Below are 16,286 nucleotides of genomic sequence, written 5' to 3'. Positions count from 1 at the left end.
ACTTAGTCAAATGTGAGATCAGCAATGAGTCACGTTCTCTCATCCCTGCTTTGGGCAGATTGGCCATCTTCTGATTTTAAAAGGCAAAACATTTTAATATCCGTTATAACATTGTTTTAAGATTGGTGAGGAAATGGTCCATATTAGCCAATATGGACCTACAAACAGCAAGGATTTTTTTAACCTTAACACACTGCAGTTTTTTAGAATTCATTCTGATACATATTAAAGAGTGTCAGTCTTAAGAGTACCAGAAGTACTTTCACACCATTCTCATTCACTTTAAGAGGCCTTAGACACCGCAGACATTCTAATACATACTGGTAAACTTCCAGAACCTGAAGGTATTAGGAGGACTTGCCTTTCTCATGCAACATTGCAGGTGTTTAGGAGCCTACTCAAGTTTTGAATGGCATTGCATCTTTATCTTCACAAGAGATATATAGTGGAATTCATTAGCTTAAGAAACTCAGTTCTCTCTATTTTACATTATGCCTTCTTCCTTATAGTTAACTCTTGTTTCCTTTTCTCTTTAATATGCATTTATAGTCTTTGTTGTGCATGCTGCCAGATACTGAAAGCAATCAAAATCAAATTCTGCATCTTTAAACCATATGGAGGCACAGAAGTAAAGCTGAGTTCTTTTCTCTGCCATCTAGTGGCAATAAAATGCACTGATAGAGACAAGTCTCTGCTGTAAATTTAACTGTGAAGTTTTGTTAGATGATTAGAAAACAATATATACACGTGGGAATAGCCATGAAATCTTTTACTGCCATAGATAATAGAGCAACACTAAACTTCTTTCCCCAAAGTGGTCCCATAAGTCCAAGAAAGATGCATTTTTAGAGCAGCAACTCTGTGTATCATCCGAGAAAGGGGTGGAGTGAGAAAGTGGGGCAGCAAAAGTAAGGCTCTCTAGAATTCGTAAACTGTAATGTTACCAAGTCATTCCCTTTCATTTCTCCCCCCATAAAATACCAAATTATCTAGTACCTATCAAGTGACTGCACCAATCATGGGTACAAGCAGTTGATAGGTAAATGTTTTATGGATCTGGAGGGACCTTCCTATGAAGAGAGCAGCACAGCCCATCTTCTACAAACCTTTCCATCACTCTGTTCATGGTAGTTGATTCATGAAGACAACTTCCTACCATCACTGGCAAAAGCTCTAGGTGTAAACTGACACCTGGGACTGCATCCTGCACCAGGATAATCATTTCTTTTGCTGTTGCACACTAATAACAATGGGCAATAGAAAAAGAAGCAAACAAACATACAGACAAGCCTTTAGAGAGTTATTAGTTGTTGCCAGGCATTGATGTTGATTGGAGGAGGAGGTATCATTGGTGAATGCTTGAAAATCTTGATCCTAGATGATTTGGGCAAAGTGCTGTACAAAGTCCAGGAAAAAAAGTTGCAGAACAACATAGGCATCCACCTGAATTTTAAAGTAAATTTAAACCAACAGCATCTTCTCCTTGCAGACTTTCCATGTTTGGCTAAAATGTCCCAACCCCAAAATCTCTTTAAGGTGATATTGGCTCCTCAATATCTTTATCCTATAAGCACTTGGCAGAGAATGTATAGTTGTATTTTAAGGGATTTATCTCATCTTCTTCTCCCGGTTTATTCCCTATCTTTTTCTTACATGTTTTGACTTAGTGTGACTGGAAATTTGAAGAAATCTTGCTGTCTTGTTCTTGTCAAGGCGAACTGTCTTGATACATGTCCCCTGCTAAGATTTTTATTAATTTTTACCCTGACACGCTCTAAAAATTAGACTCAAGGTGCCTTGAGAATTGTTAACCCCTGAGAGATTTCTCACCTCCAGCAAAAGAATAAGCAATAATTTCTTGCAGCAAAGCAGCAGTCATGTCTAGCTGTGACATTCATGAAGTGTTAAGAATTTATGAAGTTGTTCTCTGTGAGAACTTTCAAGACTGACCAAAAACATCTTGTTGTCACAACAAAATTGTGGTTTCTTGTACTCAGACATGGCAATGAGGCAAACAAGGATTTACATCCCAGATGTACTCAAAATTGAGAGAACCCGCAGAACTCCAAACAGGACAGAAAATCAAAAATAATTGCCCAAGTGTGACTTTTATATGCCTTCGCCTGAGAGATCACAAGCTTAACCCTGATAGCAAAAATCACACTGAAACCTTGTGTTCTGAAATTTTTGTACAATATTTAAAAGCCTAAAGAAAAGAATGGGAACTGTGGTAAAAAGTGAAGCAAACACTTTTACAATACCAACAGCTCTTACTTTAGTTCCAAATTAAAAGAAGCGATGATGAATAAAAAGACCATATAACATATAGAACACACACATTTCTTGTATGAAACTTGTGTTGTTGTTGCTGCATTTTTAAAGAGACTGAGAGAGATACAGGTTAACATTGTGCTGCTAGTAATTTTCAGGACTGCATCACAAGGCAGAAAGCTAAATCAAAAAATTGTACCTCAGAGTTCACATCACTGAGGTTGAAACAGCAGGTTATATACAGTTTGTCAAGATATTTCACAAATAGCTGCTACTCGGTGTCCCCTGTTATAAAAATCAAACTGCGATGCTGAACATCCATGCTGAGATGTGGTGCAGGGTTAGTTCCAATGTGCTGTGTGTGCAGTTTCTCCCGTAATTTCACATACTGATTAGCAGATGAGGCCATAGGCAGCTCTCCTGCTACAGCTCAATTGCTTACACATTTAAAGTGTATACTGGGAAACAAACAGCTTCACTGCTCTTGTCTTGCCATAACCCTAGAAGCATCACTCATTTTCTGGGTTTGCCCAAATGATTCAAGAACTTGGCATCTCCTTGATTTGTTTGACTGCTGTTTCAAACATTTCATAGTTTCTATGATGAAAGAGTATTAGCTGCCATGTGCCAGAAACAGTGGTGCTGATCTGGAGTGGGGTACCATGGATTCCCCACCCTACAGAAATCTAATTTTTATCATGTCTGAATCAGTGGTAAGTATGCTCAGAACTAGTCAAGATTACTCCAGTGCATGACTGGCGAGTCAACATTAAAACATGTTTTTATAGTAGTTGTTTGGAAGCAAGCATAGTTAGTTCCAGTTCTGATACAATGGCAAACCATGGCTATAGTAAGCCACAAAACTAAAAGGAGCAATCTGCAAACAAGGTAGAATAGATGGAAATATGTGAACCTGAGGCATTCTGGAAACATGCCTGAGTTGTGCTTGCATGCTCAATTACAGCTTTAATAATACTCACTTGGTTTGTCTGCTCACTCCTACATTTATATGTCTCCCAGCTAATAATTTTGCACTGACTGAAGTGTCTCTCATTAATCATGAAAGGTATTTGCTAATTACAGATTTGGAATGACTGCTGATTTGTATGTATGTTTTGGTCACAAATGGTATCTGGAATTTCCCAGTATTTTCCTGCCTACCTGGAGATCTTGCCATACTGCAGGCTGGCTGTGAGGCTGTTTGGTAGATACTTTTGATAAAGCCATGGTGTGTACTTTTTGATAAAATGGCACCATGCTTTATTATTTTCCCCTTTTGGGTCTTAACAAGATGTCCCTCAGTTTAACTAAATAATTACCTGAGATTTACTAAAGTCAATAACAAAAACAGATCAACTTTATGCCATGTGTACTCATTCTATTGAATAACTTTTCTGTGGAAGGCTGCCCTCCTCAACAGTTAAAACCTGGGCATTTCCATTTGGTTTCAAAAGGCTAGCTTCAGTTTACATCCTGGGTGTGTGTGCATACATCACCACTTACTAAGGCACTTGTGCATCTCCCTGTAGGCAGTGTATCTCCGCTCTCTTCATCAAAAGAAGCTGGTAAAATCCCTCGTTCCCTGAACACCAGCTCTTCAGTGCACTTAACAAACTATGAATCTTGGATGATAAAAATAGCTGATAACTGGTATTATATAAGGTTCTTTCATAGTGGTTGCTGGAGAGATGCTAATTTCAGAAAGATTACTATGCTTCCTAGCTTTCTAGGAATTGTTGAAAAACTCATCCTAATCCAAGAACAGCCCTGCTTGATGGAGTCAAAGGCCTGCTGTTTAATATCCTATTTCTCTTAGTTGATAAATAGATGTCCTAAAAATTCTACAAGTAGGCATAATGTTCAAGGTAGAGGCCTAGATACTCTAAAGCCACCAGATTCTGATTTTAGAAGCTAAGCAAGGTCAACCATGGTTAGAACTTGGATGGAGAGTGGACAATTAATTCCAGGTGCCATTGGCTATATTTCAGAGGAAGAAGCCACACCTGAATATTCCTTGTCTAAGAAAACTCCATGAAATGTCAACAAACAATTTGAAGGCACACAAACACATATTCTCTGAAAGAGTCAGCACAGTGTAGTGGTTTGAGTGTCAGACTACAACTTTGGAGACTTGAATTTGAATCCCCAGTCAGCTATGGAAACCAACTAGATGACCTTGGACAAGTCATACTGTCTCGGCCTTGGGCCACTTCTGAACAAATCTTGCCAAGAAAACCCTAAGGTTCACCTTAGGGCCGTCGTAAGTTGGAAAGGGGTTGGAGGCACACAATAAGCACACATCATCTAAACACAAAGTTTCAGTTTAGACCTTCACCATGACTCATTTATCCTATATACTCAAATATAAATCTAGAATTTTTCATCAAATAATCAACCCCAAAAACCTGGGTTGACTTATCCAAGGGTCAGTGTAAGTACTGTACCTTAGTTCTATCAAAAAAGGAACCATCCCCTTCTCTAAGAGTCCTTCTGGACAGGCCTCACACCCACCCCAAATTGAAGCCTCGCATCCACCCCAAATCCCAGGCTTTCCTTAGAGGGGTGGCTCAATTTCTCCCAGCCCCCAATTAACACCCAGAACTTATCTGAAGGGCCTATCTGCATGCTCATGCCCTTCACCAGAAGGGCCTGAGCATGCAGATAGGCCCCGTCAGGTAAGTTTTGGAGGGAAATGAGGGGCTGGGAGAGGAGGGTGGAGGTGCCATCCCCTTTTTTCAGGCTCTTGGAAGCCGAGGAGCCAGGATCACAGTGGAGATTGACTCTCAGAATCGCGGAAGCAATCCCAGGATTCATTCTCCACAGGGCCCTCACCTGGAAAGATCCGGACCTTACATTAAGATCCTGATCTTTGCAGATGTCAAATTAATCTGGAGTAATTACTCCGTATTAATTCGGGTTTACCCAAGGAATTATTTGGATACCTCAGGTAAACCCCTGACAGATCCCACATTTTGGACCTGTCTGGAAGAGTCCTGAGTATAGTGGCAAAAAGCAAGAACCTAAAAGAAATACCGACCCCTTGTACTCTCTCTGCTGTGATACTGCTTTTGGCCTTTTGGAATGCCTCAGCAGGTAAATCTCAATGGCAGCTACCAAGGATAGCTGACACACACCAAGGCATCATCGGTGCTTTCCCTTCTCTGTAGAATGAACCTTGACTTATCCACGGGTCATATCCCCAAAACCTGCCCACAGCTTATACATGAAGTTGCCTTATACATAAGTGTGTCAATCAATAACATATATATCCCACTCTTCCCCAAACTGCCCAAAATGGTATGTGAGGCTTTTTTCCTTTCTCCTTAAAAGAGCCCCCTGAGGTAGATCAGGCTAAGTGAGAATAGGCCATAGTCACCCTTTAAGCTTCAAGATTCAGTCGGTATTAGAACCTGAGCCTCCCAACTCCCAGGCCTGTTTTCTAATTGCTACACCACACTGACTCTCATTCAGTCCTCTTCCATGGAATAGCATTCTTTTTCATCTAGGTCAGTGCTCTCAAGGCAATGGTGATCATATCTTGCGGGGACACATTCCATAAATTCAGTAGTGTATGACTTTTTTTCATCCACCTTGAATCTATTGCCAATAAGCATCAATAATGACCCTGAGATGTCATTTTTAGATAGGGTGAAAAATAACTTCTAGCTGTCTTCTCTGGATTTTTCATAATTTTCATTTTTATATCAATAATCAATGTATAGTGCAATCCTGTAGTCACTTTAGAATCAACTTCTACCTTTGAAATAAGATCAACAAGTGCACCCTAGGTATAATAATAGATTTTGTAGTCATTTTTTAAAAAATAAATGGCTTCATCTGACTTAACTTTTCTTGCAATGAATGTGCTACATTTGTAATTTATTATAATTTTATTCATTAATAATTTTAATAACTATCCATTTTCTTATTTGTATCTTTTATCTAATGCAAAATTATTATTATTTTCTCACTACTGCCCCACACTGAATTGTATCATTCATTGAATTCTTGTTTTCATTTATTATCCGCTAAAGTCCTGGGCTCTTTCCTGGCTAGGTGTAGCCACTAGAGATTCCATCAATATGGTTGGAATTTTTATCCCAACATTAATCACTTTCTTTCTTTTTCTGTAATATATTTGCATTTTTCTTGGGGCTTCAGACAAGGGTTTGAGATGAGTAATGTTCTACCACTTTCACTAAATTTTATGATAGTTTATGAAGATGTTGTTCCCTACTGATAAATATTCTTCATTTTCCCTGCCATTTTCTTTGTTAAGGAGGGAGAAAAAGAATAGCTGATTAATTGATTTGAACTGCTAGTATGAAGAGCCCTCAATTTGGGACATATACTCTTCCTTGCTCATTTCTGTCTTGATCCCACTAGCAAGAGCTTTCTGCACTTCATTAGGCACTCAATTTCATCTTTGTTTTCCTCTGGAGTTATCTTTTGCCTTCTCACTCTGCTTGGAGAGCTCCTTTGGAAGTGTATTAGAATCCACTTAGGGCCCCATTCTGAATAATTTGATTTCATCTTCAAATTTGACAGTCTTTTGGCATTATCCAGTTACCCGGAAAAAATATGAACAAGTTGAATAAACACTGGTTCCTTCTAATATACACTCTAGATGCCCCTGTTTGCTTTTCCCCTTAATGAGGCATGCAGCCAGGTTTTTAACTGGGAAGGCTACTGGGAGCATTCAACTCCCTTGTTGTAACAACTCTATTGGCATGATTCAGTGGACTGGTTTTGATCTATTAAGTGTTACATCACTTGGGGCCAGGTTATTTAAAAAAAATTCTTTTAGGAGCCAATTAGAACTCCAAAATTGTCTGGAGAACATTTATGGGAACAAAGGAGAGGACCTTCTTGGTGGCTGTTCCTAGACTTTGGCAAACCCAACCCAGAGAGGTCAGGATGATCTTGCTCTCTCTCCAGCAGCAGATCAAAACATTTTTATGCCACCAAGCTTTTATCAATGGATGGGCTTGGGCTTGAAATTGTGGAGTGCTATTATAAGATTTTTTTAAGTGTTTGCATAGAGATTTCTCATCAATTTTAATTTTTAATGTTTTAACTTATACATTGTTTAATTGTACTTTGAATTTTGTATTTATACTTTTTAAAACTTGAACTGCTTTTCTTCGCAGAAATTGAGGTAGTTACTCTTTTGAACTATAAGTTCCAAAATCACTTATTTAACAGGAGCCCCTGGTGGCGCAATGGGTTTAACTCTTCTGCCAGCAGGATTGCTGACTGAAAGATTGGCGGTCCTGGGCAACATCCTTGCAGACAGCCAATTCTCTCACACCAGAAGCAATTTGCAGTTTCTCAAGTCACTCCTGACACCCCAAAAAAACACCCCTATTTAGTAAGGATTCGGGGAGATGTGGTTTTTTGAAAAATAAGACTTTTCTAGTCTCTTTTTCTGTATTAGAGAAAGACTGTATCCAAGAAAGCAGACTTTTAAATCTGATTCATGAAAGCCAATGAACTGCCCCAAAGGTAAGTCAAGCATGTCCACTGCAAAGGTCACAGTGACTCTTCTTCATTCGGGCTTGTTATTCTATGTGCTGAATAATAGTAGCATTTAATAATCTTTTGTGCAAAATTAACCAAGTCAAATAGGCTTGAAAGTTCTCTCTACCTCTCTCTTTTAAAAAAAAGGTGTTGTCTATCTTGCAGGCCAATCCATTGATAAGGAATCCTGTTTTAATGACAACATACACATTTTAGTTGGGTGGTGAAGGGTTTTATATTTTAGGGTCTTTTAATGAACCGTTGGATGCATACCACCTGGACCTAGTGAATTAAATGTTTGTATTGTTGTTCATTAGCCTAGAGCTTAATCTTGCCACATCTAATGAACATTAATGTTCCCCAGACAAAATCCTAAGAGGGCAATCTTCATAACAGATCAAGGACGGTAACTCTGAGATCTTCTTAATGAGGGAAGAACAACTTCATTTCTTTACCTTCTTTGTTTAAAATAGTATGTATGCCTCCTTGCAGAGGACTAGTCTAAATCTTGCTTTCCATGAGTTGGGGGCATGGTGGAAAGTAGGGTGGATTCCTGTCTAGTGCCTCCTGCATATTTCACTCCCAGTCCACCTATTTTGTCACAGCTCCAGGTGACAAAAAAGATTCATGGGACAGGGAAGGAGATGAGAGGCTGGCTTTCTTCATCTAGCACTGGATTTCAGAAAGGAAGTTTTTGCTCCCTCATCATGAGAACCTGTTCAGAATCTTCCACAGAAAAAGAAAACGATGCAAATGTTTATTATTATTATTTCAAATTTCAAATGTTGATATGCTGTCCTCCTCAACCCCTGGGAGGGGGGACTCAGGGCGGCTTATAACTGGCAACCATTAGATGCCAACAGCAACAAACAATAACAGTACAAAACAGATTAACATCAAATAAAAACAACAGTTATAAATATTAAAATTCAACCAAGCCCAAATCCAATTCAGAGTCCAGTTTTATGATCTTTCTATCCTCCACGGACAATCCTTTCACATCTTTGAATACAAATCTGACTGCTTCTCTCATTTCCTGTTTCTGATATATCTAAAACAATTTTATTGTTTATCTTCATATTTATAAAAACATATTGCTCAGCTTGCACCCCTTTGCCTTATTGCTAATTTATATTTCTTATATTAGATTTTAAACTCTTCCCAGGTAGAGATGTGTAGAAAACTTGAGCCAGTTATATGTATTTGTCTATATGACAGATACCTTTCAGAGAGGAAAAGGGAAAAATCCCTTCAGTGCATACTCAGTCACATAACTATAAATGTTCAGCACAAGAAAGTGCAAAAATAATTGAGAGAAGCAGACTCATACTTAAGCTTAGTCCCTGAGTAGTAAAGGCAGGTTTCATGATTTGGAGCTTACACTAAATCCAGTTTATATTCCCTTTTATTTCACATTTATTTTGTTTTTCTTTGATTCAATAGTTCTCTTCCTTTGATACGGGACTGATTCACTGGTCAACACACATTTTGGTGCCTCATATGCTAGCCCTGTTTCTGGGTATGTTTGACCTGCTGATTCAAAAAAATGGCACCTGTTTTCCCCTATCAGCTCTGGTTTGTGATATACAGAAAATATGTTATGTACCACACTTCACTCTGCTCCCCCATAAAAACAGGATATTTTAATGTAGTGTTTAATATCTTTTAAGCATGAAGAAAACATATTAAACATTTAAAATGTACTACATGAAAATCTCCTTATTTCATACAAAAAGCACAGATTTATTATAGAAACTTTCCATTATAAATTCAACCATAAGTTTAAAAAAAACTATCCAATGCAATTTTCTGAATCAGTCTCCCAAATAACTCCAGGAACAGGCCTAAAAACCAAGACACCCAAGAAAAAAGATCTTGGTTGGCTATATTATGGGTTTGCCGATTATACCAGTGCATACACATCCAAAGAATCTGTGTCTAGAGAAAACATCTAGTTATGATAAAACATCAGAACTAGAGGCTTGTCTACAATGTGGCTGAGCCTCCATTTATTTCAGACATCTTTTGTTCCTTCCTGTCCACTATCGCACTTTTCTCTCATAGCCCTCAACTTTTACCATACAATATAGCTTACACTGATACCTGTACATTTCTTAACTATTTGGACTTCACATAGGTAGTAATAGGTCCTAGGTCTATAAAAAAACAAAACACAACACACAACCCCCAACCTTACTGTTATGGAGGCAAACAAGACACCAGGTATTGTAATTATTCTGAGAATGGGGGAATGAAGACAGGCATATACTTTTGCTATGCAATCTACAGGCCACATGATTTCCGTCCAAATTCAAAACAATTAAGATGGCTCTGCAGTGGGCATCTTAATACCCTCTACTGCAAGGGTCTTCAAACTAAGGCCCGGGGGCCGGATGCAGCCCTCCAAGGTCATTTATCCAGGGTCAACCTAAGTCTGAAATTACTTGAAAGCACAAAACAACAACAACAATCCTATCTCATCAGCCAAAAGCAGGCCCACACTTCCCATTGAAATACTAATAAGCTTATATTTATTAAAATTGTTCTTCGTTTTAATTATTGTATTATTTTAAAGTATTTTTGCACAACAAATAAAATATGTGCAGTGTGCATAGGAATTCATTCATGTTTTTTTCAAATTATAATCCGGCCCTCCAACAGTTTGAGAGACTGTGACCTGGTCCTCTGTTTAAAAAGTTTGTGGACCCCTGCTCTAATGAATGTACAGTGGACATTACAAATTGGGCAATGTTACATTAATCAATATAAAATTATTAATACAAAAGAATTAAAATACCGAATTGAATAAAAATGTCTTTTATATCTGTATGGCTTTTAAATTTTCAGGGGAAAAACTGCCTTCCAGCAACAGATATCTTTCATAGACTATCAAAGAGCTAGCCATATCAGTCTTTTTCAGCATAAAAAAGGAGAAGGGAAAGGGGGAGCAAAAAATCTCAAAGTACTTTTTAAAGTTATTCATTTTATCTCATAAAAATGTGTGTGAAATGAACTCCCAGTGGAGTTGCTAGATTCCCCCCCCCTTTCCACCATCTCTCCCCCTTTTAGCTCCAAAAATGCATAACAGAAGATTCATATTTAGATTTATTCAAATCTCTAAACCAGACGGGGTTAATTTTTTTCTGATTCATTAGGAGAAAATATTCAAGCAGATTCTTGCTTTTTTGAGACATCATTTTCTCAGTGTCAGTATCTGTGGTTATTTATATAGTTGAAATTTGGCAGCAGCATCATTATTTGGCCTAGCAATTCTAAAATCAGGAAGCATCCCTCTCCCCAATCAGGAGTCCTTTAGACAGCGTATTTTAGTCAGGCATTTTATTTTCAGTAAAACCACTAGTCAGCTTTATAAATTGGACACCCTCATCCAGGTCTTTGCTTAATTTTATAATCTCTATGTTCTTCTAATTTGCTTAACACGTTTTTCTCATAAGACAGACAAAGAAAATATAGTACCATTTGGAGAGAATGACATAGTTTCAGGACCTTGGAATTCATGGTTCAAATACTTTTGAAGCCCCAGTATGCTTTATCAGATATTTAATAATAATAATAATAATAATAATAATAATAATACGTTGCCTGAAGACAACAACCAATACATACATAATGGCAAAAATAATAACACAACATATAAAAACAAATTATAACTTAACATCTAAAATTAAGACTTTTTTTCATGTCAGGAGCAACTTGAGAAACTGTAAATTGCTTCTGGTGTGAGGGAATTGGCCGTCTGCAAAGACGTTGCCCAGAGGATGCCTGGATGTTTTATCATCCTGTGAGAAAATTAAGATAAAACATAATCTACTCAATAAATTATATCAATACAGAACAAAGAATCAAAGAAGCCTCAATTTGCTCGGGAGTGTATACGTTGATTATTGCCAAAGATGTGAACTAAGGTAAACAGTGCCTGGATATGGATGACAGATATTAAGTATAGTAAGAGTATTATTACCTAATCCTCCTCCTCTTCATAAGCCAATAAGTAAAAATATGTTTTCAGTTGTTTTTTGAAAGTGAGGAGGGAGGGGGCCATCTTTATTTCCTTAGGGAGGGAGTTCCAGAGGTGGGGGGCTATTACAGAGAAGGGCTTTTTTCTCATTCCCACCAGCCATGCTTGAGATGGGTAAGACCAAGAGCAGGGCCTCCTCCGATCACCGCAATGTCCGAGTTGGTCTATCAGAGGAGATGCGATTAATCAAATAGCCTGGACCTGAGCTGTTTAGGGCTTTAAATGTCGTAACCAGCCCAATCACTTTTATGTAATATACCAGTTTTAGAATCAATACAGACCACTGTTGAAATGTAGATGTCAGTGAGTTCTTTTAAATGTAATGATGGTTTTTCCTTACCTTCTAGATTTCAACCCTGCAGTCTAACACTCTCATGCGGAAAGTAAAGCGGACGCTGCCCAGTCCCCCACCAGAAGAAGGTCATCTCCCTCTGGCCAGCCAAGCTCACTCACAGATGTACATGCCTGGCCTGCTGCAGAAGGGATTAGGGGGGCAGCCTGTTCAAGTAACCAAAGCCAGCCTCCTCAAGGAACTTGATCGTGACTTGAAGCTGGTTGAGCACGAGTCCACTAAACTGCGGAAAAAGCAAGCTGAGCTGGATGAGGAAGAGAAGGAGATCGATGCCAAGCTCAAGTACCTGGAACTGGGGATCCATCACAGAAAGGAGTCTTTGCTGAAGGATCGTAACGTCCGTGACTATCCCTACCTGAGATGCCTTGGAGAGAACAGGGACTACATGTCTGACAGTGAGCTCAACAATCTTCGCCTATCTGGCTATGAGAGCACTAGTCTCCTGACGAGGCCCAGCACTGCCCCTTCTAACCAATATGCAGAATTCTCCAGTTCACAGTATACATCGGCTTCCTCCTACACCCCTTATCAGTACTCCTCAGGTCATGCTGCCCCACCAAGTGCAGCCACGTTCCAGCAAACAAGATTTCAGCCTCCACACTACCCCCCTGCAAGCACTGGCCCTGCTCAAAATGGCTTCCAAGCAAGCCAGATGCCTGCCTACCCCTCTCAAACTACTTACCAGACACACAGCTTCACTCCAAGCACCGGGTATCAGTCTGAATTAGGCTTGCAGAGCCACCAAGCTTTTAGGCCACCTTATCAATCTCCAACCACATATCCCAGTCAAACCCCTATGCAGCCTGCACAGAGCAGTCTTTACCAGACCCACACAGACACCCACACAACCTCCCAGAAACCACGGCAGACATCATTAGCTGACCTAGAACAAAAGATCCCTACCAATTACGAAGTCATCAGCAATCCCACTGTGGTCATCTCTGCTGCAACTCCAGAAGTGACATATAGCTCCACAACAGTGACCAGCAGCTATGACCAATACAAGGCTCCAGAAGTAAGGGCAGCAGACAGGAGTGGTGCAGCACAGAGTCCCTCCACCAGCTATTCCTCTGATTCTCTCTACACAAACCTAGAGCAGAACATTCCTCGAAACTATGTAATGATTGATGATATCAGTGAACTGACCAAAGAAAGCACTGCAGGAGAAAGCCAGAAAGGAGATTTGCAGTCACAGAGCAGCAATGGACGACACATCAAAGAAAAGAGTGAACTAACAGATGCAGATATTTCCAGCAGGCCTTGCTGTTACTCGAAAGGAGAGGAAGAGTCTGAGGAGGACATGTATGACCATCTAAGCTCTGATCACCGGGGGAAAAGCTACCACAGGGGCACAGAGAACAATGGGAGGATGTCAGGTAGTTCTGGCTCATATTACTATGGGGACAGCGATTACAGGCATCCCTCTCGTCAGGATAAGCATGGGTCCAGTATGGGAATACAGAAGCACTCTTCAAAAAATCTGGCTCCAGCTGTCATCTCTTCGAAACGCAGCAAGCATCGGAAACAAGGTATGGAACAAAAGATCTCCAAGTTTTCCCCTATAGAGGAAGCCAAAGATGTAGAATCAGACTTGGCCTCCTATGCAGTGACCACATCTGTCACTAGCAGCAATGTGGCATCCAGAGCAAAGAAACTGCAAGATGACATTACTTATGGCCTCAAGAAGAATGTTTATGAACAGCAGAAATATTACAGTGTGTCCAGCAGGGATATGATGGAAGAAGATGATAGAGCATACAGTGGTGGCCGATCCAGATCTTCTGGCTATGTGTCAGACAAAATGTCAAGTCGTGAGATCAGGAGTAGGTCCTATGAGAGGGAGAGCATGGAAAGGCCTCAGAAAGGAAGCTCCAAGCCCTCATCCCTTAGTATGAGTCAGAGTCGCGGGCGACCACCAATTCGCACACAAACTTCAGAAGAAGAGAGTCCTATTAGTCCTTTGGGGAAATCCATGGGTGTGTCACGGTCCTCAGGGGGGCCTCTCCCTCAGTCTGCTGGAGACAGCTGCTCCCAGTTTTGCTCTAGTCACTCATTGCCTGATGTACAAGAACATATCAAAGATGTGCCAAGAACCCACTCTTACAAGCATGAAGAAGGTTACCTAATGGATGATTCACATTGTGTTGTTTCTGACAGTGAAGGTAATGGTTACCTGTGGTGACTTACACCAGAGCATGCTGAAGTGGGTCATATTTGCAAAGACAATGCCACAGCCTGAGTTTGCTTGCCATGTGCCTTTTCCCCCTATTTTTATTTCTGTTTTGGTGGCTCTGTGTTGGCTTGTTGCACTCTGCCTGTCCTACTGGTGCTGGATGCTTGCTCAGTGTAAATATGTGCTAAGATAACTGTCTTTGTATTTGCTGAGTGGCTCCTGTGACATACCCTATGTGCATGTGGTAAGCTCCCTGCATTCTGTTATTTCATTGCATGGCTTCAGCCTGGGTTCCACCCCCATCTTTGGATCAAGAGATTTACTGTGATCTGTTTTTTGGTTTCTGAAGCCTATCACTTGGGCCAGGAGGAGACAGACTGGTTTGATAAGCCAAGGGAACCTCGCTCGGAGAGGATGAGGCATTATGGTGGCCACTCCTCCTCCTCCCAGAAGAGAGGCCCAGTTAAACACACCTATCACGACTACGATGAGCCTCCAGATGAAGACATGTGGCATCATGATGACTACTCCCACCCACGTCACTCCTCTTCCAAAGAACATAGGCATCATGGAGACTATGGGAGGCATTCATCCTCCCGCCACTCCAGTGATGATCTGCCCAGAAGGTCATCCAGGCAACATCCCAGAGATCCAGGCCGTCATGAGTCACGTGGACATGGGCAGCCCTCTTCCCAGAAGAAAGCTCAGCAGGCGGACATGAGAGCACAGCCAGGTTATCCTTCCAGTTCCTCAGAGTACTCCCAGCAAACCCGGCAACCATCCGGCTACCATCATACCCCAGAGTCCCAAAAGTCGCAGAGGCAGCATGGGCCACCACCATCTCACCAGCCAAAATCAGAGTCTCTTTCCCATCAACAGCAGCAGCAGCAACCAAGACAGCAACAAATTGGGCAGCAGCAGCAGCAGCCGCCATCAACAAGGCAGCAGCAGCAAACAAGCAGACAGCCTCAACAGCAGCAGCAACATCAGACAGGTCCTTCACAGCCGTCTTCTCAGCAGCAATCCCAGCAAGCTAGGATTCAGCAGCAGCAGCAGCCGCAGCAACCACCACAGCAGCAGCAGCAGCAGCAGCAGCCAGGGACTCAAACCCAACCTTCCTCAAGGCCAGCCCAACAACAGCCTGGCCAGCCTCAGCCAGGAGGCAAACCACAGTCAACCCTCCAAGCACAACCTGGCACTCACCAAACAGGACCAGTAAGTCCCAGTTTCTCTTTGTTTAATACCAGTTATGCAGTAGGTCCACCATAACTGGGATGACATTTTCTGGTTCTGGGCTAAGGTGATGCATTCAAAAAAATCAGTATCCTATTCTGCCATAGAGGTGTTAGGAAAAGATAGCATCTATTTAAATATTTTGAAATAAAAGAAATATTTGTTTACTGGCTATGTATTTGTATAGATCAGGAATGCGGTTCATGCCTGCAGATGGATGTTGGATTGCAGCTCCCAGTATTCCTCATCAAGGGCATTGCTGAATAAGTTTGTTGGGAGAAGTCTGTATTTTGCCTATCTCTCTAGGTTTTTGTATTCTAGATTGTTATGCTGTGCAAAATATTATCTTCCCAGAAGAGAATTCGCAACAAAACAAAATAAAAAAGACAACTAAGTGGATTAGTTTCTCATCAAGGTAGTGGGATGGCAATTTGGAGAGCGCCAAAGAAGACAATGTGGGAAAGGAAAGAAAGTGAAGAAAGATCAGGAACTAGAAACTCATTAATAGTCATGTCTTCATTGAGAAAAGTACATCTTGGCATTGGAGACGCCCTGCCAGGGGGATAAAAGACTAGCCACACGATTCTGTACTATTCAGGACTTTAATGAGGAATGTTTCTTTGTGCAACATTGCACATGATTTTCCTGAATTAGAAACATATTTTGAGGCAAAAACATATATTTTTGCAAAACACATA

At 40.6% G+C, this 16,286-nt stretch overlaps 1 protein-coding gene across 2 annotated transcripts in view; it reads left to right on the top strand.

Moving 5' to 3' along the window:
- Positions 1 to 16,286, top strand: part of BSN (bassoon presynaptic cytomatrix protein) — a 253,500-nt gene that overhangs the window by 226,600 nt on the left and 10,614 nt on the right. For both annotated transcript variants that reach the window (XM_060765755.2, XM_060765756.2), the window contains exons 6-7: positions 12,178 to 14,344; positions 14,705 to 15,570. In XM_060765755.2, the coding sequence (XP_060621738.2) occupies positions 12,178 to 14,344; positions 14,705 to 15,570 (3,033 nt within the window). The remainder of the gene's footprint in view (positions 1 to 12,177; positions 14,345 to 14,704; positions 15,571 to 16,286) is intronic.

Source organism: Anolis sagrei, chromosome 2 (genome assembly GCF_037176765.1).
Source record: "Anolis sagrei isolate rAnoSag1 chromosome 2, rAnoSag1.mat, whole genome shotgun sequence".
Classification (NCBI taxonomy): Eukaryota; Metazoa; Chordata; class Lepidosauria; order Squamata; family Dactyloidae; genus Anolis; species Anolis sagrei.
This window is presented reverse-complemented; position numbering and strand designations above follow the sequence as displayed.